The 24,233-nt window shown below is 62.0% G+C and overlaps 1 protein-coding gene across 11 annotated transcripts; it reads right to left on the reverse strand.

Annotated features, from left to right (window-relative positions):
* Window positions 1-540: 540 nt before the first annotated feature.
* Window positions 541-24,173, reverse strand: HCFC1 (host cell factor C1). Of its 11 annotated transcripts, XM_082376868.1 has the most exons (27): window positions 23,000-24,172; window positions 17,412-17,560; window positions 17,092-17,252; window positions 16,308-16,516; window positions 15,333-15,417; window positions 14,732-14,838; window positions 13,486-13,665; window positions 13,341-13,399; window positions 13,037-13,094; window positions 12,637-12,797; window positions 11,931-12,128; window positions 11,316-11,540; window positions 11,121-11,225; window positions 10,478-10,721; window positions 10,041-10,183; window positions 9,754-9,892; window positions 9,393-9,613; window positions 7,359-8,766; window positions 6,997-7,160; window positions 5,893-6,469; window positions 5,166-5,486; window positions 4,855-4,973; window positions 4,623-4,760; window positions 4,109-4,294; window positions 3,200-3,500; window positions 2,693-2,756; window positions 541-2,463 (listed from the first exon to the last, which is right to left on the reverse strand). In XM_082376868.1, the coding sequence occupies exons 1-27, from the start codon at window positions 23,190-23,192 to the stop codon at window positions 2,424-2,426; spliced, it is 5,955 nt and encodes a 1,984-aa protein (XP_082232994.1). In that variant the 5' UTR covers window positions 23,193-24,172; the 3' UTR covers window positions 541-2,423. The 11 variants fall into 11 exon arrangements, with proteins under 11 accessions (XP_082232994.1, XP_082232990.1, XP_082232993.1 ...); XM_082376864.1 differs by having other exon boundaries at window positions 5,893-6,466; window positions 13,037-13,399; XM_082376867.1 differs by having other exon boundaries at window positions 5,166-5,483; window positions 5,893-6,337; window positions 13,037-13,399; window positions 23,000-24,171.
* Window positions 24,174-24,233: the final 60 nt, after the last annotated feature.

The following is a 24,233-nucleotide window of genomic DNA, read 5'->3' on the forward strand; positions in this document are numbered from 1 at the left end:
GTGTGCAGGAAGGGCAGACAAGGAGTCACTCGGGCAGCGCCCGCTGAGCACCAGACGGAGGAGCCGCCCCTCGGGTGACGCCGGGCTCTCCTGCGGGGTTGACATCCCGGGGGCTCTCCGGGCTCTGCGAGCGCTCAGGGGTAGGTGCTCAGCCCTGGCCAACCGTCCAAGGAGGGTAGCGGCTAGCGACCTGCCAGGCCTTTGACCCGGTCCCCTGTCCGCTGGTTGGGGAGAAGGAAGGTGACCTGGTCTCCACACAGGGAGTCGGCAACAGGTGCCCAGGGAGCCCCTTGGCCTGTGGCCTGCGCTCTGGCCATCATGGGGTCTTCTGTGGGCAACCTGGCCCTAGTCCAGCTCAGTGCCAAGGCCACAGCCCACGGAACTCTGAGACACGGGAGCCAACGGGGAAGCAGAATCCCGCTCGCGGCAGGCCCTGCGAATAAGAGGCTCCCTGAGGGTTTTGGTGAGCCCTGTGGGGCCCAACTTCCCACCTCAGGCATCCTCCTGCGTGAGCCCCAGACACAGCAAGACGGCAGGTGGTTATTTCAAAAAAGGTCTTTTAATTGTTCAAAATAGCACAAAACGACATCGCACTATGGTAATATTGAGTCACGGGGGTTACTCTACAATAGGTGAACGAGCTTACTGTTTCCAGAAATGAGAGATCAACGGGTGCTCGGGAATAGGGATGGGGGAAACAATGGGACCAGGCGGTGGGCTCCAAGGTGACTAAACATGACGTTTTCCACAGCGAAATATACTATAATACAACAAAAAAAATCATAGGCCCCAGAGGGCGTGGGCCAGGGGCGGGGGTTTGCAGAGGCTGGGGTCCCCCCGGCCACAGCTGCGTCTCCAGGGCAAAGGGGTTTTGAAGAGACCGGCTGGTCATTTCAAATCCTTCTGTGCGACCCGCCTGCAAGTCTCACTCGTTGCCTAAAGCTTGGGCATGGGGCAGCAAGCTGTCACTAGCCATTCCAAGCAGAGCCCCAAGCCCACCAAGCCTGGCCCTAGGAGGATGGGCCCAGCTTGGGGACTGCACTGTCCCCAAATTCACAGAATCGGTGGCACCACACAACTTGCCCTCCCAGGCTGCCTCTGAGGCCAAGTTCCCCTCCATCATGCACCAGCTTTGCCGAGAGAGGGCGGCTGCAGGAAGCGGCAGTTGTGGGTGTTGGATGCTCTAAGCGGTCATGCCAGGGAGCGAGCCTGGGGGTCGTAGAGAGTGCTGTGAACCCAGGGCTGGGTGTCAGGCCGTGGCCCCCACCCCCACACCATCCTCCTCAGCAACCTGACTGACCTCGGGCTCTAGCGGACTCTCAAGCTCAAGCCTCTAGGTGTGGAGCAACTGCCCGTGGGGAGGGAGGTTTGACAGCTCACCCTCCTTTGTCCCAGAGGCCTGGGGACAGGCAGAGGGGCAGAGGGCAGGGGCCAGAAAGAGGAAACCCGGCTGGGCAGCAAACACCAGGCCCACAGGGGAGATTCCATGCCTCTCCTACCCTGGCTGCCCCAGCCTCTCCTCCAGAAAGATCCCTGCCAAGGCTTAGCCAAGGAGAAAAAGAGTTTTAAAAAAAGGGGAAAAAAAAAAGATACACATTCTGTACACATCTAACAACAACAAAAAAAAGGGACAAAACCCCACACGCTAAGGCTAAAATTACAATAAAAATGTTAACTCCGTCAATTTCAACTTAAAAAAAATACAACAAATGCAGCAGTCGGTGATGTGGCCCCTAGCTCCAACCCCAGAGAGGCCGAAGCCAGGTCCGTGGGCGGCTGCTCTACGCCCCAATTGGGAGTCGGGAGGTTTTCACAGAGCACTGCTCAGGCCACCACGGGTTCCTTCTCCACCTCTTTCTTTTTCTTTCTTTCTTCTCTGTTTTCAAACGGGAAAGAAAAGGGAAGGGAGAAAGAGGTGGGTGTACGAAGGCCTCTGAGAAAACGTGTCAGCTTCCCACGGGAGTGCCAGGCAGGGCGGGGTGGGGGAAGCGGAGGGGCAGACGCGCATTAGGTGGCGGGCAACACTAACGGAAGAAGATGCAACAGAACCAGACACACACCCAATTCAGGGTGCGGAGGCGGGGGAAGGGGCCCGGGGGGCACCTCTCCTCGGCTTCCACGCCCACCCCCCACTCCTGGGGCCTTGGTCCCCTGGCAGGCGCTGGGCGGGGAGAGGAAGGGGGGCTCTTCCACATCTGCCTTCTGCTTCCTCCCCACAGCAATGGTAAAATGTGCTTTCTCAAGATTATTGTTAAAACAGAGAGAGAGAGAGAGAGAGAGAGAGGGAGAGAGAACGGCAGCCGCTGGCGGCTCGTGAGGGCGAAGTGAGCGCCGGGTGGGTGGGGCGGGCAGGCCCGGGCGGGTGGCGGTCCTGAAGCAGAGGGGGGGTCTGGAGAAGCAGCCAGGCGCAGGGCAGCTGCCTCTCACTGACCGTCTGCCTTCGATTTCTTTGGAGCAGATTTCCTTGGGAGACGGGAGGCAAAGGCAAAGCAAGAGCGTCAGCGTGGGTCCCGACGGCGAAGCGAGCGGGACTCATGGGGGCTCCGGCTGGGCCCTAGCGGGGCGTCGTGCCCGGTAAAGCAGCCGCCCTCGCTTAAGGAGAAGCCGGGCCCTACCGTCCCCACCGCTCCTTCCTCCCGGGATCTGCCTACCCCTGGCCTCAGAAGGCTCCTGAAAGGCACTCCCCGCTTACATTTCTGGAGAGGACATGGGCCGCTTGCTGGCCGGCTTGGCGCCAGAGCTGTCTTTACTGGTTTCTTAAAGGAAAGAGGCAACAGTGAGCGAGCAGCTCAGCAAGGGAGGTGAGACGACTCCAGTGGCGAAGCTGAGGGGACGAGAGCGGGGACGACGCCCGTGGCCCCCCCAACCCCGCGCAAACTCTGACGGAGCAGCCCGAGGCCTCGGCTCCCCAGCCCGTGCCTCCTGCTGCAGGCCCCCTCCTGCTGCAGGCCCCCTCCTGCTGCAGGCCCCGGCAGCCCTTCCCGCCTCGAGCAGCTTTCTCTGCACCCGCAGAGGCGGCGAGTAGCCCTCCACTCCGAGACACCGCCCCAGGGCCCTAGGCCATCACCCGCCCCAGAACATAAAGCCCCCAAGTCCAGCTTGGAGCCGGGTGGTCCTGGCGACGCTCGTGGGGCTTTCCCCCGCCTCCCCGCAACCTCTCCCTGGAGCTGCCCGAAGGAGCCCAGTGAACAACACCCACCTTGCAACCACCTGACTTGGGTGGCTGGGCCGTAGCCCTTCTCGTTGCGGGCAGCGATGCGGAAGATGATGGCGGGCTTGGTGGTGTAGTCGATGTGGGCGTTGGAGAGGCTGGAGGACTGCACGAGGCAGGAGGGGCTGGGCCCACAGTACACCCGCATGAAGGCCAGCTGCGCCGGGGTGGAGCTCTTGGGCTCGCCCCCAGCCTGCGAGCTCTGGATGGCCAGGTACACCGAGTACTCGATGATCTTGCCGGAGGTCACAGAGGGCGGCTCCCAGGTGAGGTGAGCACCGTCTGGACTCTGGAACCGAGGGGGCAGAGACCAAGCTGGGCCATCTTCGGCCTTCGTGACTTACTCCCACCCCACCCGCCCGGGTACAGAGGGCCTAGAATGCTTCGAAGCCTCCTCCGGAACTGAGCGCTCATACTTCACCCCTCCTCCTAACACAACAAAGCTACTTCAGAGCAGAGTTCGAGGAGCTCCAAAGAGATGGCTTCTTCTGCCCCCACCTGGAAGGCAGCCAGACGCAACGGCACAATAAAACGAACGGGACTCCGAACAGCCGTCCTAGCCCTGCTCTGCCACCTAACGTATGGCTCGTCGTTCAGCATCTTGGTGCCTCAGTCTCCTCACTGGGGGCTTAAGGATTAGATGAAAGAGCACGTGGGGCACGGCACACGGTGTGTCAAAAGGGGGAGGCGGCGGCTGGGGCCCGGGGAGGGACTTGCCCTTGTCTCCCTGGCAGTCGCTGACAGAGCCAGGACCAGAAGTCTCACCCCAGAGCCAGCTGGCTCTGCCCACACCTTGGGGCCCCCTCCCGAGTCACCCCCGCCCGGGCCAGTACAGAAGAGGGCGCCGAGTGCACGGACTTAGCCGAGGACAGAGGCTGATCCAACGGCGAGACTCACTTTGCTGATTTTAATGGCACAGGGGGCCCCTGGGAAGCCAGGCAGACACGTCTTAAAGGCTGAGATCTCGCTGAAGGGCCCCCGGCCGCAGGCGTTGATCCCGGCGACGCGGAACTTGTAGGCAGTGCCAGGCTGCAGCTCCTGCTTCTTCAGCTGGTTGTAGTCGGGCACCGTGCCCGAGTCGTCCTGCGGGAAGAGGCCAGGCGAACGGGAAGGGAGAGACGGTAGTGACATGAGAGGGCTGCTGGAGCGTGGCTCTGGGGCCAGCAGAGGAGTTTTCTACCCTGGGGACGATGCAGGTCCACACGGTGGGGTGGGTGGGCCGGGGAAAGGGCAGCCACGGCAGCCCCTTCACGACAAGGCGGGGGACAGGGTAAGGTGGGCCGGGGCTGGGCTTCACTGCCGCTTCAAGGGTCGCAGGGAGAGAGAGGGGACAGCCCTAAGACAGGCATGCCCCCGGGGAGCTTCATAAATTCCTACCCACCCGGGGGTCTCAGCTCGCGGGGACACTTACATCCGATGGGGCAGCGTCATCGGGTGGCAGGAAATAGTGTGTTACCATCACGTTGGTGCCTTTAATGACCCCCACATCAAACCACTGGTTCTCTTTCTTCACGGGGGCTTTGTTGGGCGGGGGTGGTAGGTCTGGCTTCTGGAAGTCAGAGAGGGGAGAAGAGATCAGGCCCTCCACCCTCGGGGCCCAGATGCTGCACCCCACCCCCAAGTCCCCGTCACTCCAGACTCACTACGCCCAGGGACTCGATGCCATTGGCCACTTCCGTCAGGGTAGCCGCGGCCTGCAGCTTCGCGGGACTGGCGACCACGACTGGCTGGGGGGCCACAAACGTGTTGGACGGAGCCAGGCCTGGGAGTAAAGACGGCATCAACAGGAAAGGCCCCGGAGACCTGGCTTTTGCGTGGGAGCCCTTCCCTCAGGCTAGAGAACACGCCCGCCTCTGCACGGAGGGGCCCGGGACCAACCCCCACCCCCCCCCACCGCCCCGAGACTTTCTTCCGCAACCAACCGAGTTCCCCGGGGGAGCAGGGCCCCACTCACTCTCAGTGGCCGTGGAGGGCAGCAGGGCCACGGTGCTGGGCGCAGCCCCGGCCAGCTCGTTGAGGCAGTTGCTCTCGATGGCCGGGTCGTTGAGGCTGTCGGCAGGGGCCAGCGCCTCCGTGGGGAGGTGGTGCTGCTGCTGCTGGGCCTGCGCCTCCTGCAGCTGCTGCTGCTGCACCAGGGCGGCCAGCTCCTGCTGTGTCAGCACGATGGGGATGGTGGTAGCCTGGCCCTCCTGGCCCTCGGCCGACAGGTGGCTCAGTTCCGCCTGCGTCACAGCGGCCGCCGCCTCCGACGTGTCCATGGGCTCCCCGGTGCCTGCTCCAGGTGGAGACAACTTCTACTTAGGAGGAGCGGCAGGCGGGAGAGCCCAGCCCCGGCTGCCCACGGTCACCGCCCTCCCGGAGCTAGGGGCAGCCCCCGGTGGGCGCCGGACCTCAGAGCCTGTCTCTCAGCCCTCGTCTCCCCTGCCCTCCCCCACCCGAGAAGCCCCGCTTCCTTCCTGGGCGCCCAAGTCAGCCTGCCCGCCCCGTTGCCCTGGCGGGAGACAAGCCTCCTCTTCCCAGGCTGCCTGTCACCGGGGCCCGCCAGCCAGGGCTGCCAGCAGGGAGGCTCCAGAACCCCGGTCCTCACTCCTCCCGAGGAGTCCGTCTTCCCCTCGGGGCTCCCACCTACACTTAACCAAAGACAGTGGGGGTGACCCACCTACCGTGCCCCCAGCACCTACCCATGACGGCCTGCTGCGCAGCCTGGAGCACGGCCTGGATGGCCAGGGCCTGGGCTTCCTCTGTGGCCGCGGCCTGGGCGGCCGCTTCAGCGGCGGCAGTCACCGCCAGCTCCTCGGGTGTGAGCCCCGTTACCATGAGGGTGGTGGTGCCCGCCTGGGCCTCGGCCATCAGCTCTTGGGGAAGTGACAACTGGTCTACTTCGGACTGCGTGGGCGGGGGCGGCTGGACCACCACAGTGGCTACCATGGCTGAGCTGGCAGGCTCCTGGCCTGAAGACGGGTCCCCTGTACTGCTCAGATCCACGGCGGCCTGGAGCTCGGGGGCCTGGGAGGCTGACAGGACCTCGGCGGACTCCCCCATCAGGGGTGCGGAGGCAGGCTGCAGGAGTTGCCGTGGCGGAAGCTGCTGGCGAGGCCCTGGTGAGGCCTGGAGCTCCTCTGGGGGCTGCAGGATGTCAACAGCAGAGAAGGGCATGTCAGAAGTTTCTGTGTTGGCTATGGTCACTGTTATCGTGGCCGGGATGGGGACTTCGGTGGTCAGAGCCCCTGGGGTAGTCTCGGTCACTGATGAGATCTTCTAGAAAGGGAGAGAAGCCCCTGTCAGAGGGGAGGAGCGGGAGGCCAGAACCAGGCAGACCTTCCTCTTTTCCCTGTGGGCCAGGATCTGCATTCCCCAGGGACCGCCACGACCCCCATCTGATGAGCAGGGGCGGTAGGTCACTGAGCAGTGGGGGGCGTGGCAAGGAGTAGAGACCCTCGACCTGCCGGCCAATTTTACCCCGTCCTCACAGAGGTCTCCCGGCCTCGCCAAAGGGGCCCTCAGACTCCCGCTGTGCCACTCTTACAGGCGACAGCCAAGTAACAAGCCATAGGAAACAGCTACAGAAAGAAAAGCGCCCACGAGACACCCACCAAGCCTGGGGGCCTCCTGCGCCCTGCCTTGTCAGGCACGAGGCTGCCCTTCTATGGTCTGGAAAAGGAACCAGGAGTGGCGTGTGCCTGGAGCGAGAGCGACACCTGGTGTCCAATCCTGGAACAGCGCGGGCCCGAAGTGCAGCGGGCAGCAGGGAGGCAGGCAGAGGGGGGCCCTCCGGGGGCTCTTACCGGCACCGAAGGGCCAGGGACCGGTGTGGACTGTGTCACAGTGGTGACGGCCCGTGTCAGCGTGGAGGACACCGTTGTCGTGATGGGACTGGAACTGGGGATGTTCACGCCGTCACCCTGGGTGTTCTCCACCTCTCCCTGGTCGCTGGCAGGCGGCGGGGGGTCTGCAGGGGGCAAGCGGAAAGCGGGGTGACAGGCCCCTCTCCAGCAGGGTTTCCACCCAGCTCTGCCAGCAGGGGACACCATCGCCCAGAGGACCCGCCCAGGCTAGTAAACCGAGCTCCGCGGAATCAAACCGAGGGCCTCTCGCTGGGGCCTGGGCCCCGGGGGGCACGGGTGCCAGGCTGGCTGCGTCCACCTACCTTGGTTGGAACTCATGTTGGAGGTGACAGTGGTGGCCGTGTGCGTGGTGCCTGTCTCGTGGGTCTCACAGGGGGGGTTGGAGCACACCCTCTGCGTCGGGAAAGGAGCCAGCAACGAAGCTCCAGCCTGGGGGGTAACTGTGGGCGGTGCCGCCCCCTCCAAGGCGGACTCCAGGGTTCTGTGGGAGGGCGCGGCGTCGGGGAGCAGGGCGCCCATGCTGACTGACATGGTGGTACCGGTGGAAGCCGTCTGGTGCGTTTCACAGGGGCGGCCGGCGGGGGGCTGCTGCCCACCCTCTGGCTGGCCCGCACCCCCGGTGGACATGGCGGTGGTGGGCGTAGGGGTGGTGCCCGTCTCATGGGTCTCGCACGGGGGGTTGGAGCAGACCTGCGTCACGGTGGCCGAGGAGCACAGCAGCGCCTCCAGGGCCTTCGCAGTCACAGCGGCGCCAGGCGAGCTCTCGTACCCAAGCGTGGGCATCCCCTGCACCTCACTGGGTTCCCCGGCACCCACGGTAGAGCGGGCTGTGGTGGCGGTGTACGTCGTGTGGGCGTGATGCACCTCCGGCTGGCGCCCCATGGACACCAGCGGGCCCAGGCCAGCTAGGGGGCCACCCTCACCGCCAGGCCTGACCTGGGTGCTCACAGGGCCCAACTGCACGAGCGTGGCGCCACGGCCGCCAGCCTCCAGGGCCAGGCTTGGTCTGAAGAGCGGGCCAGCTGAGCACGGGGCCCCGGTGGCCATCACAGTCATGGTCGTGCTGGTCGCGCTGGTCTGGCGGGTTTGGCACGAGGGCTTGACAGAGCCCTGGGCGCCCTCTGACGCCCCGGCAGCCATGCTGACCCGGACCACGGCGGGCACGGCGCTTGCCACACAGGTGTACCGGACGTCTCGCCGCTGCCCAGCTCCGATGCCCGACATGGCAGTGGTGGCTGTGCTGGTGGTGCCCGTCTCGTGGGTCTCGCACAGCGGGTTGGAGGTGGCGGTGGTGGCCGTGTTGGTGGTGCCCGTGTCGTGGGTCTCGCACGGCGGGTTGGAGCAGACGCGAACCACGCTGCCGTTCTGCTGGCCCACTGTGGAGCTCACGAGAGAAGCAGCTGCCTCTTGTCTGTCGCAGACAAACTGCACTTGGGTGGGCTGCGGGTGCCCCCCGAGATTAGCCACGACGGTGGTGGTGGCCGTGTTGGTGGTGCCCGTCTCGTGGGTCTCGCAGGGCGGGTTGGAGCACACCAGTGTCACAGTGCCGGGCTGCACGTCACCCTGGCCTGAGTCAGCGATGGTGACCGTGGCCGTGGGCTGTTCTGTAGTAGGCGAGGCCAGAATGGACACGGGGAGGTCGTGCACAGGCTGGGCCTCGACCCCGCTGGGCGCTGTGATCAGAGTCACCTGGGTAGGCTGGGAGACAGGCTGGGCGACAGGCCAGATGGGGAATTAGTGCAGCATCCCCTATGCTGGCCGGGACCACGAACTTGGCTCCTGAAGCAACAAAGCTGGCAAATCCGGGACCTGCTCACCCTCTGACCCCAAGACACTGACTCTCTCAGGGACCAAGGAGGAGGTACTGCGTCACCTCAAGGGCCACAGGGACTGGGAAGGGACTGGGAAGGGGCTGGGCGGGGGCAAGGCCCGGGCTGGGAACCCTGCTGACCCCAGGCTGTACCAAGGCCAGCCACAGACGCTTCACCACCTTCACCAGGAATTCAGTTTACAACGTACGAAGAGAAAGATGCTATATGCACCCCAAAATGAATTGTCATACCCTCTACAGTATCACGAAAGAGAAAGCCTAGCGCTCAAGAACTAAAAATGGCTGAAATATATTTTCTCAGCACAACACGCTATCAGATGGTGACTGAAGAATCGCGATTACGTGGCTACAGGGAAACCGTCCTACGGGTGCCACACACGGGAGGGAAAAAAAGGACCCAGCTGCACATGGCAGCAGAAGGAAGCCTGGAGAGGATGGCCCCAACGTGGAGACCGGAACCCTCGGGCTGGGCCCGCGCTTTCACGTGCTCTCCCGACCGCTGTACCTGCATGGTGATGGTGGGGGTGGTGAGCCCGCCAGCCGCCGTCAGCGTGGTCTGCGCCGCCGACACGGTGATGGCAGTGGGGTTGATCACCTGGCTCGAGAGGGTGGCGATGGTGCCCAAGGTGGTGATGGGTGTGGCCAGGGAGGCGCTGGTGCTGTGGCCCCCGGCCCCGGCGAGGCTGGTGGACACGGTGCCTGTCACGGTGCCTAGGGTCGTGACGCCTGAAGGCAGGGAGGGAGGCGGGGGTGGGATGTGGGAGGAAGCCTGCTGTTGGTGCCGCCTTTCCGGCAGCTTTTCTCCCTGGGCACGCGGGGCTGGGGCACAGCCCGACTCTGCCCCACTCCCCCGGCGGCCTACACACCTGTTGTGCCCTTCACGACCAACGTGGTGACAGCTGGCTTGACAGCGGAGACGGTAACGGGGGTGACCAGGCGGACGCCGCCCATGGGCACGGTGCGGAGGATGGTGCCCGGCTGGCCGGGGGCGCCCTTCAGCACCACCTGGGATGCCAGAGGAAAGCAGCCCCACGTCACGTGCGGGCTGGCCAGACCCTGCGCTGGCCCTCCCAGGCCCCACGGGAAGACCCACGTGGCCTGCTGGGCTCCCGGACTGGACCCTGGGGTGAGGAGACGGCCAGGCACACCATACCTGGGTCACTCCTTGCTGCCCGTGGCCAGTGGCGATTTTGGGAACAGCAGTGATGATTTTGGCGGGGGCTCCAGTTCCGGAAGTCATAACCTTGGTGGTGATAATGGTGATGGGGGACTTGATGCCGGGACTGCTGGTCACACCTGGAGGAGAGGGAGGCAGCCTGCCTTCAGGCCGGGCCACGAGGGACAGCGCCGGCCTCCCACCCGGGCCTGCTGCCGGGTCCCGTTTCTCTTGGGCCCCCTTTCAAGCAGTTACTCCTGCTGCCCCTTGATTAAAACAAAGAAGTACCAACTGTAGCCGTACCCCTGCTACCTCCCGACATATCTTAAGGAAAAGGCAGGGAGAGGGTGAAAAAGAGGGGAAAACCAGAATGGAAACACGTCGCAGCCCGCCCTCCATCTGCCTGCCTTTTCCCTCCTGACATGGTCCCTCACCAGCACGCTGGAGGAGGCCCCTACCCGTGGCGCCCGCCTGCGTGATGATGGCCGACATGGGGATGGTCTTGATGATAGTGGTCGTGCCGGGCTTGGTGGTGCTGGGGGACACGCTGCTGATGCCCAGGATGGTGGGCTTAGTCCCTGCCCCGCTGGCCTGCGTGGTAGTGATGATGGTGGTGGGCTTCCCATCTGCTGATGTCACCAGCTTCAGGATAGTCCCGGCTGGCAGGGGCCCTTTGGTCTGTAAGGGGAAAACACGCAAAGGGGGGGGGTGAGGTGAACCGGCATCATTGTCAAGATGGGAAACGTTTTTTTTTAAAAATTTTAATTGAAACACAGCTGATCTACAATGTTGTGTTAGTTTCCAAGTGTACAGCTAAGTGATTCGGTTATACCCTTTTTATCTATCCATCCTTTTTTAGAAGAATGGCAAGTTTAACAGTGACTCTGGTCTGGCTAGTCTCCCCCGGCAGCCCAAGCAGCTCAGAACATTCTGAAGACCGAGGGTGACAGGACCAAGCAGCAGGACCTTCTGTGCCATCTGTGCTCATGGGATCATGTCTAGGCAGGGACGCCAAGTTCTAACCCCAGGCCAGCGCCCACTCTTGCTTGTGTCACAGTCTGGGGCCCACGAGCTCACCTGGATGATCTGAGTCACCGGGCCTGTAGACGCCTGGCCTGTGACTGCAGAAGTCTGAACTGGTTTGGTCTGGACCACTGACATCACTTTGCCTAAATTGGAAATCTGAAAAGGAAGAGAGAGAGCATAAAGAGTGATCCAGAGACCAGTCAAGGGCACGGCCTGGGCTGGGCTCTCCTGGCACCCATCACTCACCAGAGCACTGCCTCCTGGGACAGAGATGGGGCTCTTCACAAGGGTGATGGTCTTGGTGACCCCACCCACCACTGTGGTCACCACCTGTGCTTGCTGGGCCACTGTCACAGTCCCCGACTTGTGTACTGTGATGATGGGGCGGGTGGACGTGTTGGCGGCAGAGGAGACAGACGTCCCCACCTGGGCGGCTGCAGTCTTCAGCATTCGAGTGGCTGGGTTGCTCACCTGGAGGGAGCAGAGAAGAGTGGTGGGTGGGGCAGAGAGTGCACCAGCCTCTGCCTGGAATGGCGGGGCGGAGGTGCACAGCAAAACTGTAGCCTGCCCTGCCCCATGCGTGCGTGCGTGCGTGCGTGCGTGCGTGCGTGTGTCCCCAGCTCAGTTTGGTTTACCTTTCTTCTAGCAAAGCAAGGGACGCTGGGCCGGCAAGTCTAGCCTAAGGCTGCCACACCCACCCCTATGGCTGCCAGCTTATTCCACAGCCCACAGCAAACACCAGTTACGGACCTACAGCCTCTGTGGGTTGGTCCAAAGCCCGGAAGGAGTGACCGCTGTCTGATCACCGTGCCCAGAAGCCCCCGGCCCCAAGGCTGAGAACCAGGCCCAAGGGGTGCTCACCATGACTGGCGAGGAGGCCACCTTCACAGTGGCTGGGAGGGTGGTGGTGCCAGGCGTCACGGCCACAGTTTTGACGATAGTGGTGCCGGCCGGGACGCTCAGCACCGTGGGTGCCGAGGAAGGAGGGATCTTCTGGGTGGCGGCAGCCGCGGCTGCCAATGCCGCCATGCCACTCATCTGCGGGCTACTGCCGATGACCTGCAGCGGGCGCAGGGAGCGTGAGCCCGCAGGGGGTGCCAGGCCCGAGGCCACCGCACTCCATGCTCCACGGCCTTCAGCAGCACCCGGCCGGCTCGCCCTGAAGCGGCACCTCTCAGCGTCAGGACTGCCGGGCCCTGCTCTACTGACCCCAGACGTGGACGCCTACCACCGACGAGGCACAGCAACCCGCCGGCAAGAGCTGCCAGTAGTTCTGGATCTTTCCTAAAGACCTCGGAGACAAATACAGCTCTCTCCTCGTGGGGCTGAGTCAAGCCCCAGCTGGCTAGATTCTCCCCTCAGGCTCCAGGACAAGAAAACACACATTTAAAAGGCCCTTGAGATCAGATGGCAGGGAGGTCGTCGTGAGGCGTGAACTTATTAATCCTTAAGTTAGTGACGAGCGGTCGCCCCATCAGCACTTTACGGGTCCAGGATGAACGGGGCTCGAACCCCGTCAGCGCGCCACTGACCACCAGGAAAGTCCCACCCCGCCCCAGCTCCTCACCGTCCCCTGGGCGCTCTGCGTAGGCACGACCATTCGCACGCCTGCGGGAAGAGAGGTCACGGTGACGGGGGCTTTCCCAGCCTGGCTGGCAGGTCGCATGGTGACTAACGGGGTTCCTGTTGTAGCCTGAGGACCGGTCACTTTGAGAACAGCGGGGACACCTGGCAAGAGAAGGCGCAGAGGTGAACAGCTTCCGTGACCTGCTTGTACTTCACATCTGGCCCTTCCACACACCCTCAGGGACAGCCTCCAAGGTCGGGACCGGGGTCCCTTGCCACCACTTGGCCACAAGCCTGCACTAATGGCCACCAGGTGTGCCGTCTGTCTAGCAGTCCTCACTCAGGCACGTGACCCCCTGGTGGGCTGGATCCTGCCCTTGAGAGCCCGGCCCCTGGCTCACCTGGAGTCCTGGTTGCGGCAGGCACGGAGACCGAGCTACCAGGCACCGTCGGCAAAACCTGGATGGTGGTGGTGGTGGTCGGGGGTGCGGCGGCGGCTTGGGGCAGGAGTGTGATGCCTACTTGGGTCAGTGGCTGCACAGCAGGCGCGGCTGCTGCCGGGGCAGGGCTCTTGGGAGGGTTGGCAGGTACAGATGGGACTGGATTGGGTGTAGGGGAGGTGGCAGTAGCAGCCGTGGCAGGAATGTCATATTTCTGGAGCTGCAGAAGATAACTGTCGGCTGTTGCCACAGCCCCCCAGCTCACCTCCAGGGAGTTGGTGTTGGCTCGTACCAGCTGTACCCGGGCCGGGGGCGGTGGCTTTTCTGTAAGAGAGCACCGCTGGTGAGAAGGCGGCGGGAGAGACTTCAATTGAGGGCGGGCATGGCAGCTCTCCTCCAGTTGGCCTTACCCGTTTCCAGGTACCAGAGGTCCTTGCAGCAGACCTGGTTGTTCCAGGCCTTTCGGTAGCCGTCACGCCCACTCCAAATGTACAGGCGGGTGTTGATGGCTACAGCACAGTGGCCGGCGCGGGCCCGGGGAATATTGTCCTCCAGCGTATCCATCAGGATCGTCTCCCAGGCCATGGTATCTGGGGAGGGCAGGACGTGGAGGTCAGCAGGGGGCAGAGGAACAGACAACCCCCAAGGGCTCTTTGGCCTTTTGCTGTCAGGGATGGGGAATTAAAACCAGGAAGTCATCAAAGATTACTGAATTAAGACAAAAACAAAAACAAAAACCACAACTCCATATAGCAAAAAGACCGTAAAAAATGATAAACCACGAACTACAAACTGGGAAAACTATGTGAAACACACAGCCAAAGGTTTCCCTTCTCACACATCAAGCAACACAAGAGCCTCTAGAAAGAGATGGGCGAAGAGGAACGCAAGTTACAGAAAAGGTGACAAGAGGATCCGAGGAAAAATACATACCCTCACTCCTGATTAAGGCAAACTTAACCCAGAAGGTGCCTGGCAGTTTGATGTTCGTGCTGGTGCAGCCAGGGCTCAGGGTGAGCCAGGGGAGGGAATGGGGGCTGGCCCATGGGGAGAGTCAAGTGCCTACTGGGCTCCGCGAAGAGCGAACTGTTTGCCGGCCTGGCGAACACTGCCAGGGGCATCTGTGTGTACGGCAACATCCCTCTGAAAGCAAGTCTACCTCTAGGTCTTCCTCTTTGAATACAATTGCACTTGGCGAGAATGGTGCAAGGATACTCACGGAGCAGCGTCGGTGCAAGTTTTGACACCACGAGAGCAATTCAAAAGAATGAGGCCACTCGCCCTGCAGGGATGGGATGGTCTCCAGGACAGAGTAAACGCAAGGGTCAGGCGCTGCGCTGCGTAGAGCAGGCCGCTGTCCTGTTTCCTCGGTTTTAAAGAAACCTATAGGCAACGCTCGTGTATATAGCAAAGTCCCTGCAGGGTGGGTGAGAAACCACCAACAGGAGACAGGAGGGGTGCTCTGCGTGGTTACGCCGGGTAGGAAGAGCCTATTCAAAAGACGCAAAGGAGGAGCGTCCCTCAGAGCGCTTGGACCAGTGGCTACTCCTTGCGGATTCTAGAGGCATGGCCTAGAAGCAGCTCGGCTCCCTGTGCTCCCCACACAGCTTTCAGGCCGAGGAGGCCGCTCTGAGCCCAAGCCCAAGGAGGCCATACCCAGGTTGAGACAAGCCAGTGTGTTGGTACACTTCCACTCCTTCTCGTGTGTGGCCACTTTGACGTCATCCATGACGAGAGGCACCCAGCCACCAAACACGTACATTCTGGGACGAGGGAGGGAAGAGTAGGAGAGGATTGTAGAGGAGGTGTCAAGCTCGAGGCCACCTCTTCCATCCAGAAAGTTCTGAACACGCTTGGTCCTCTAGCTCTCCCCAAGACGCACGCAGCTCTGGACGTGGCCCTCTCCTACTTGGTGGCTCAGCCCTCACAAGAACCGTGTCACCTCCAGTATGCGGAGCCTCGGTTTAGCTCACCTAAAGCTCACCTCAGTCCCCATCATTCTTATATTCACTTTGGGACCTTGGCATTGACAAAAACACTCAGCTGCTGGCGGAGAGGACGGTCTGTGCCCCTCTACCCTCTGTCTTTTCTCAGTCCCCCAGGGTCATGATGGAAAGACGGGGCTGCCAAACGCCAGCCCAGCCAGAAAGAGGTCTCCTCAGGCCTTAAGGGTTGCTGGAAGGAAACTGCGAGCCCACGGGGGTGGCGGTAGGGGTGGGGCGGGCGAGGAAGGGAAAAGCCGTGGCTGGCTGCTCACTTGTTTCCTATGGTCGTAGCCGAGTGGAGACTTCGAGGAAGAGGTGCCACCCCGCTGAGGCTGGGCTTATTCCACGTCAGCGTCTCTGTGCAGAGCAATGGGAAGGGAAGGTTACCCACACCGGGTCGGACACGGGCCCTCTGACCCACAGGATGTGCCCCGGACACGGGGAAGGCGCAGGGAGGCAGGTGCTGACCCAGCGCAAGAATTCCACACCTGGCCTCCCCACAGCCCATGGGAGGCCCTCCGATCACCAGGCTCTGGCGTTTCCCAAGCTGTGTCTACCGTCCTCGGAGCGTTCACTGAGCACCCTCTACGAGCCAGCACCGCGCCTGGGGCTGGGGTAGGAGCGGGGGGCGCACCTTCTGACTCCCCGTGAGACGCTCTCTCCCCCACGCCACCTCCTGGGGGTGCTGCTCCCGATACACTGTTTCTTTCGAGCGCCGATGCCGCCCCACAGGACCACCCGACCCTCCAGAGATGTGTGGTCGGCCACCTTCTCCCCTCAGCCTTCTTCAGGTCGAAAGCCTGAACTCCTTTCAACCGCTCCCGCTTCCCCACCTGCTGACCAGCCCGAGGAGTCCCCACGGCTCTAAGGGCATCTGCACATCCCCTCTGACTGTGACAGACCAGGGGGCTCCGCTCCTGGCACAGCCTGACCACTGACAAGTCGACAGGGACGGGGGCTACCTCATCTACACAGTTCCATTCTAGAAAGGCCTTTCCCTCTCCCCTCACTCTCCTGGAAGACAGCAGACCAACTCAGCCAACCGAGCCTTGCTCTTTCTTCAAGCAACGCCACAAGCTTGGGGCAAAGATGACAGCCCCAAATGGGTCCTATCCTGACCCTGCAGCAAGTATGGGGCTAGGCGGGACACTCCCCTCCCCGTGAGCCCCAACTCAACACCCCACGCCAGCCGCCCAGCAGACCAGCTTCGCTCCGACACTAACGGAGCCGCCGCACCCACATCTTACCAATATCCAGGGTCCAGAGGTCCCCCAGCCTGCAGCCACTCATCCCTCCATAGATCACCAGCTTGGACTTCTTGTTGTCTTTCTCGGTGTAGACCACTGCAGTGTGAGACTCCCGGGGTGGGGGAAGGACGCCGTAAGTGATGGGAATGTCCCAGGCTACCACTCCGGAGCCTGGCCGCAGTTCCAGGATGTATAAGTCATTCAGGTACCTGGAGAAGTACAGTCAGTTACGGCAGGCCACCGGCTTCGGTGGGTGAACAGTGGACTCCTGGGGAGACAAAGGGGGCTGAGGCTGCACGAACGCCAAGATCTTCTACCTTCGCCCCGAAGGAAGGGCTACCAGAAGCTCCAGAGGAGGAGAGCGAGAAGAGGAAGAGCCGGATGGGGTGTGCCAGTCTGCCCTGCACACGAAGCTGGGCGTGATATGAGGGCCTCCCGGGTGAAAAGGGGGCACCATCTCAGAACTATCTCCAAACTTTAGAAAGGACAACACCCATCACGAAGGCTGCAGGCAGCAGATGCTGAGAAGCAAAGCGCCAGCTCTAAACTGGGTCTGAGGAGCAGGAACCAGCCCAAGGCAAGGTGGGTTTCTACCTCCTGGCCTAGCCCTCCTCCACGAGGCCTCCTCGGGGTTAGAAACCTCAGTGCTGGAAAGCTCCTTACAGGGCATCCAGTGCCACCCTCTTGTTTCACAAAGGAAAGGGACTTGGTACGGCAGGCTTGGCTGGTGTGTGGGCAAGCACCCGCCTTCATGGGATTCCACATGAACAGGACAAAGCCTCACCTCGGAATGTTGTTCTTGGGGTCCTCGCTATCATTGGCCAGACCCCCAAACAGGTAACATTTGTTGCCCACAAGGGAGAAGCTGTGCCCGAGCCGAGGACACGGAGGGGGCCCGTTTTTGGGCGTCTTTGCTTTGAGTCTCTTCCACTCCCACCGGCTTGCCTGCAAAATCAAGACTCAGTGATTAAATCGGAGATGAGCCGGGCCATTGGCCGCACAGGGAAGGGCCGGTGGTGATGAGGGAGGGACCTGAAGGGAGTGAGAAGGTCCTGGGTGGCATGGGGCCTGCCCCCGCCCCCGCCCCAACAACCAGGGCCTTACCTGGAGCTCGTAGAGGTCGTTGCTATATTTGCCGTACTCCACCATCCCGCCAAATACCAGCAGGCGAGTCCCATCGCACACGAAGCCATAGGCTGCACATCCAGGAGGGATGTCCCCTCTCACGGCCGGGATGAACCACTGGTTGGTCGCTGAAGAACGAAAGTTAGCAGAAGTCAGAACGCCTCGGGAGCCCCTAGAACCAGGACCTCCACCCCTCTTCCTCCGCATATCCACCAGCCTTCAAAATACGGTCCAAGAAAGGAGGAGCTGAGGCAGTGCCTCTCTTCCCAAGGATGGGGGACTTTCTCCTTTTACCATCCAAGGGCTAGCCCTCTATCCAAGCCATCTTCTAAACCCGCTGGCCTCAGAGGCCACCTCAAAACAGCCTGTGGTCACCCTGCTTCTCATCACAGTCGTCTTAATAAGCAGGAAGTCACTGACCGAGAAAATTCATCAGCTTCTGGCAATGTGGCCACCTCCCGCCACTCTACAGGTCAGCGGAAAAAACGTCTAACACCCAAAATACCGTCCAGGGGCCCATGGCTGCACCTCTAAGTGGCCAAAAGAGCTAGCGGTGCAGGCCGGGAGGAGCAGCCCGCGGTACAGGCTGGGGAGAGCCATGGGGGTACGAATCAATGTCTACTGCTGTTTCCCGGGTGACGGTCCGGAGCAGCCCTCCCCCGGGCCCTCCCCGCTCCCCGCTCCCGAACACGGGCGGAGGTGGCAGCAGCCAGTGCAAGCTAAGCTGCCCAGAGCCCATCGCCTCTAGCCGGGCTGGGGCTCCCAACCTGCCCCCTGCTCTGCCTGGCGTCCTTGCCCCTCCTGGGCCACCGCCCCCACGCCTGCCATGCCAGGTCTTCCCGGAAAAGTCCGGGGGCAAACGCTGCCCTCTTGTGAGGGATGCTTTCTGTCCTATGTTATTTGAAGGGCCATCCCCTAAAACATACACCACACTCTCTCCGAAAACCCCAAACCGGCAGCCAACTGCAAATCTGATTCCACGCCCCTCGATCACTTTTGGTCAAACGTAGGCAAGCGAATTGGGACTGAGGGGCCGGTGGGCAGGGCAAGGATCTGGGAGCGAACAGAGCCCCTGCCGGGGCGTGACAGCACTGCACACCCGGTCCCTGACCCTGACCCGGTCCGGGCTGGGTAACCCGACTCCACCTGCAGCTGGGCAGAGAGGCCTGCCCCCCCCCCCACCGCCCAAAGCACACCACACCTCCCGAGGTAAAGGTGCCCGGCTCGCGCTTCCCAAGTGTACACGTCAGTTTGCGGTGGGCTGTGGGTCTTGTCCTCAGTTCAGCAGTCAGCGGGCCTCCGGGACGCCCAGCGCCCCTCTCCAGGTCCCCTGCCTGCTCCGCACGCCCAGGACCCAGACCCCTGCGCTCCGCCTCGTCCTCCCACGCAGCGCGCAAAGACAAACCGAGAAGAGCAGCAGCTTTCCAGGCTGGAGCCATCAGCCCTGCCCGAACTGGGGGAGATGGCCTCCCGCAGTGCCCAGAAGGAGCTTCATCCAAGTTCCCCGGATAGAAGCCGACACAGACCTCTGAGCCTCCCTCCGTGGACAAAGGAACAGAGACCAGGAGGGGAAGTAACTTACCCGAGGTCACAGAGCCAAGCACACACACAGAGATGAGAACCTTGTCACCAACTTAAAGTGACTGCTAGGTGCCCACCTGAGGGCCGGGAGGAGGCTACACGGGAAACGGCAGCTCTCTCGTCACTTGCCACCACTGACTCAGCGGGCCGGGGTACAGGGACCTGTGACGTCCTGACAGCTCACTCTACAGCACCCAAGAGGGGCTGATCTCATTCTAGAACACTCCAGGCTGGGCAGGGGCCCTCTGCACCGCCATCAGGAGCAGTCTGTCAGGCGGCGCAGTTTCTGGTCTGAAGCCAGAACCTGCCGCTCTTCATGTCACCTACAGTCCCAGTTCTACCCTGAGATGGCAGCTGCCCCCAATCATATCATCTCTCGCTCATCTAGCGGGGCGGGCGGCGCATGACCCGACCTCCGGGTCCCTCCTTCTCCCTAGGCTTGGGCTTGTCGCCACTCTCGGCTGGGAGGGGGGCCGAGGAAGGGAGGCCTGTACCCAGGAGGCAGGAGGTGGCCGAGCCCCCGCCCCCCCCGCAGCTGCCTTCCTGCTTGGCTGAGGCTCGAAGCGGGGGGGTGGGGGGGAATTTCTCAGAAGAGGTGACATGGGAGTGGGGCCTTGAAGGTTGAACAGGACTTCCCGACAAGTGAAACCAGCCGGGCCGAGCAGGAAGTGACTGTGAGAGCAAGAAGGACCCCGAACGGAGGGGAAACGGGTTTGAGATAAGCTCAATTTAGCGACCAATTAGCTCCAGGGACAGAGGAACAGGGAGGTGTCTCCAAGGTGGTGGCCCGCACCCCTTAATTGAAGGGCGAGACAGCCCGACAGTCTCGGTGACGGCCTGTACTCTGCCTGACTCCACTGCCAGCCGGCAGGGTGACCCTGGACCTGTCACTTCCCCTCTCAGACCCCAATTTCCTCATGTGCAAAAACAAGGAAGTTCCACTAGATGTTTTCCAAGGCTCCTTCCGGCGGTATCAGTTGCAGACATTCGAGAACCACTGAGGCAGACAAGCCTTGGGCCACTGGTTTGGCAACCAGCCACACCCTCCCCTCACCAGGGCGCACCCCACTGTGTCAGGGCCGGGTCCTCTGGGTAATCCGCTTTGCTGTTGAAATAAAATTCCCCGAGGTCAAGGACAGTTGTTACCCTAAGATCTCCCAAAGGCCTGTGAAGTGTTCCACAGCCACCAAAGAGGAAGGACACACACTTTCTCACACACACCCTTCAAGTGCACACCTGCCACCCCCAGCCCCGTCACCCCCCCCACCCCGATCTCTGAGCTAACCAAGACAGCGTGGCAAGCACATGCCCCCTGGAGCCCTTTGTCTTAGCAACGGGGAACTCTCTCCGAAGGGCGAGTCACTCTGAGCACTCATCTTGCAAAAGGAAAAGCACTAGAGAGTATGCTCTGACCTCATTTAAAACAAAACCAAGGGACTTACCTGGTGGCACAGTGGTTAAGAATCCGCCTACCAATGCAGGGGACACGGGTTCGAGACGTGGTCCGGGAAGATTCCACATGCCACGGAGCAACTAAGCCCGTGCGCCACAACTACTGAGCCTGCGCTCTAGAGCCCACAAGCCACAACTACTGAGCCCACGTGCCACAACTACTGAAGCCCACGCGCCTAGAGCCCGTGCTCCACAACGAGAAGCCACCGCAATGAGAAGCCCACGCACCACAGCGAAGGGTAGCCCCCGCTCGCCGCAACTAGAGAAAGCCCGCGCGCAGCAACGAAGACCCAACGCAGCCAAAAATAAAATAAATAAATAAATTTATAAACAAACCAAAACCAAGGTAAGCGGGAGGCTGGCTGTCAAGACAGCAGCTAAGGATGCTGCGCAACTGCGCCACGGCTGGTGGGAGAGAGGCAACACCAAGCCTGTCTCTCTGAGAACAGCAGGAGCTCGAGGCTCTGTCAAATAGCAAACACTCGGTGAGGACCAGGGAGCTGGGTCAGCTAGCGGCTCTCCTGACAAGTCACCGAGGGAGTTCATCGGGCACTTTCCAAACTGCTACCCTGGAGGAATCCAGGGCTGCAGCCCTTGGGTAGGCTGGCTATCCTCTACTATACAACACGCCCTTGCAGACGGGGAATGAATTAACGCCAAACGGCTCAATTCATTTTAATAAACTAATGAATACGCAGAGGCCCCAGGAAGCAGTGGACTTTGGAGCTGATGGTAATTAGGCCCCTGCCCTACTTTCTAAAATTGTCTTTCCTTGCCAAGGAGCCTGCTCCAGGCCTTACGAGAATGAAGTTGGTCCAAGGAGTTTAGGAGGTTCTACTCAGGCCAACGGCCTCTCTAAAAACAGCCCTGCCCCTCAACCTTACCTTACTGGGCTAATCGCTGCCGCTGCAGCTGTCTGATCTGGCACAGAGCACCACCAGCCAGCCCAGCCTCACTGGAGGCAACAGGTGCTCAGACCCAGAATGTGAAGGGTCACCAGCAACCCACCAGCCTCTGAGAGTCAACTTTGTAGCGTCAACAACCTACAAGATGCAGAGAAAACTAAACTCTGTGCCTCGGGGGAGGCGGGGGTGGGGAGCACCCAACAGAGAGCCCAGCTCCAACCCTCGGCACTCCAACCAACACCTTATCCCAGAGCAACCTTAAAGCTGGAAGGAGGTGCCCAGACCCGAGGACACCGCACCGCCAGAACCCTGGGGCAGGATGGCTCTGGGGCCAAAGGAGCTCGCCAGATGAGATGGCGAGGGGGAGAGAGCTGGAAGGCGGCCCCCGGCCGCGGCTGGCCCGAACGCGAGCCCGAGCCGCGGAGGGCAGCTTCCTGACAGCACGCCGTCTGAGCCGGGAGGGGGTTTTCCGCAGGCCCGCCTCATCTCTCAGGCTGTGGACCGGACCGGAAGGCACGCAGGCCCACCGCTCCCGGGGAGAACGCCCGCCGAGCCCCTCCCTCCGGGCCAGGCAGGCCTGCGGGCCAGCGGCCATTCAACAGGCAGCTCGGGCCCAAGGAGGCGCCAGGTGTGCCAAGCGGGCCAAGTGGCCACCACGGGGGAGGGGGCCGCAGGAGGATGCGGCTAAGCCCTAGAGACCTAGCGGGGACACCAGGCAACAGGCCGAAGGCGAGCCGGCACGGCAGCAACACCGGAGACAGAGGCGTACGGCAGTCTTCAGCTATGACCAAACCTTGCTCCTCCCAACCACCCAGGCCCGGGGTCTGGCGGAGGCGTGAGAATGGGCAGGGGCACCTCCTCAACCTGCTGCAAGGCCACTGGAATTAATTCACCTCTTACATCAAAGGATCCCAGATCGAGACAACAGGAAATCTGTAGAGAAACACTGGAGAAGTCAACGCTGCAAGAGGGAAGCAGCAATGTCGTCTGCCCTGTGGGTCCCCAGGAGACGGTTACTCAGCGCAGCACACAACCCGCCCCCCTCCCCCAGGCCGGGATTAGGCTGCTCAACTCGGCCCCTTTTCCCGAGACGGCGACCTAATCTGTAATCTACAAGTTGTCATTTCTCCCGAAAGAGCACCAGAGATGAGGAAGAGCGGACCAGGCGCAGGAGGAGGGAGGGAGGGGGTGGGACTCTGCGCCAAAGGGACGCATCCGCCCGCCTGGCGGGGGTAACGGTGTCTGTCTGAAGTCACCACCGCGGGCGCCGCCCCCGCTCCCTCACCAGCCGGGGTACAGGGTTCCTCTCCAATAATGAAAAGCGCCTCTCAAACACATGGGAATCAGGGGTGTAAGAACGGGAAAAGGAGCAGGGGAAAGCAGAGATGCCGGGCAGAGCAAACGCTCTCGGAGGGGAGAAGTAGCAGACCGGTGCGGACGGAGAGGCGGAATAGGAGGCGGGGGAGAGGGCTGCAGGCGAGGGGAGGAGAAGGCGGGAGAGGGAGGAAGGAGAGAGAGGGAGGAGGGAACGAGGGAAGGAAGGGGACAGAGAGGGAGGGAAAAGGAGGGAGAGGGAGGAGATGGAGGGAGGAGGGAAAGATCCGAGAACCCAGCGGGCTTTGCACTCACCCGTGTTGTACACGTGCAGTTCGTCCACTATCCCCTCGTTGCCGCCGCCAAACACCACGATGAGCTCCTTGATGGCCACGGCGCGGTGGCCGTGGCGGGGCCGGGGCACTGGACCCGACCAGCCCACCACTCGCTTCCAGCGGGGCTGCAGGAGCACTGCTGGCGAGTTGGCGGGTGACACGGCCGAAGCCATAGTTCCGGGAAAGGGCGCGGTGGAAAAAAGTCACCAAGCAAGAAGGGAGACCCCCCAATTCCACTCACACACACCCCCCCCTTTCGTCTAAGGCGTCTCTCACAGAGAAGCGGTTCCTCACACAGCGGTGAACAGCTCCATGGAGGCCGCCATCTTAACTATTCTCCTTCTCTTCTACTCTTCTCCTTCTTCTCGCTCACCACGTCTCCTTAAGAGCTTCCTGAAGCTGTCGAGCGCCTAGACCCGAGAAGCTGGAGGCCGCCGAGTCCCGCCGCCCTGACTACTTGCCTGGGAGCTCCCACTTACAAGCTCGAGCGGGAGGCCGTGGGAGCCGCCATCTTGAGCCGCCTCTCTCTCCTCCCTTCCTCAATCGTAGCCCTCCCCCGCCGGAAATGGCGGAGCCCCGGCCCGGTTCCCACACCCCCCAAGTCTCCTGCACTGGCCGGCTTCCGGGGCGGGTGGAAATGAGCCACAAGCGCCGCGGTTGTCCCAGCCCCGCCGGAGCTCAGACCACAATTGTGGGAGCCGCCATCTTGAGACCGTCCCGCTTCCCCGCCCAGCGCTTAGTGCAGAGGCCGCTCCCTAAACAGCCTCGACACTTGTGAAGAATAGAGGCGCGCCGGAGGCCAGTGAAACGAGCTTGAGTTCTCGAGGGCTGCTCGGAGGCTCGCGCCGTACGGCTCGTGAAGTCTCGAGCGTCTCCCCTTAGTCCGCCTCTGCTGCTCAGGCTGCGCCTGCCGCCCTGGGAGCCGCCATCTTGAGACTAGCTCCCCCTTCCCCCCTATTCTCTTCCTCTTGGGTCAGTTCTTCCACTGCAAACCAAACGCAAGGCAGCGTCCGATCCTCGCTTCCCTCCTTATGACTCCTTCCCACAGGAGCCGCTTCAAAGAGGCAGAGTTAGGCCCCGAAGTGGCAACTGTACGGCAGGAGGAGCGGTAACGGCAGGGCGCTCATGCCTCCTCCCTGGGAGCCGCCATCTTGTGTGAAGAAGTAACAACTAAACATGGCGGCGGCGGCGGTCGGGCGAGGGGGCGGAGTTGG

This window comes from Balaenoptera borealis, assembly GCF_965194805.1.
Source record: "Balaenoptera borealis genome assembly, chromosome: X".
Taxonomy (NCBI): domain Eukaryota; kingdom Metazoa; phylum Chordata; class Mammalia; order Artiodactyla; family Balaenopteridae; genus Balaenoptera; species Balaenoptera borealis.

Coding starts and splice junctions, on each gene's coding strand:
- HCFC1 (XM_082376860.1), bottom strand. CDS start 23,192: ATGGCTTCGGCCGTGTCACCCGCCAACTCGCCAGCAGTGCTCCTGCAG. Junction 10,184..10,477: donor GGGCCTCCTCCAGCGTGCTG/GTGAGGGACCAT, acceptor CCTCTCCTCCAG/GTGTGACCAGCAGTCCCGGC. Junction 4,295..4,622: donor ATGACGCTGCCCCATCGGAT/GTAAGTGTCCCC, acceptor CTCTTCCCGCAG/GACGACTCGGGCACGGTGCC.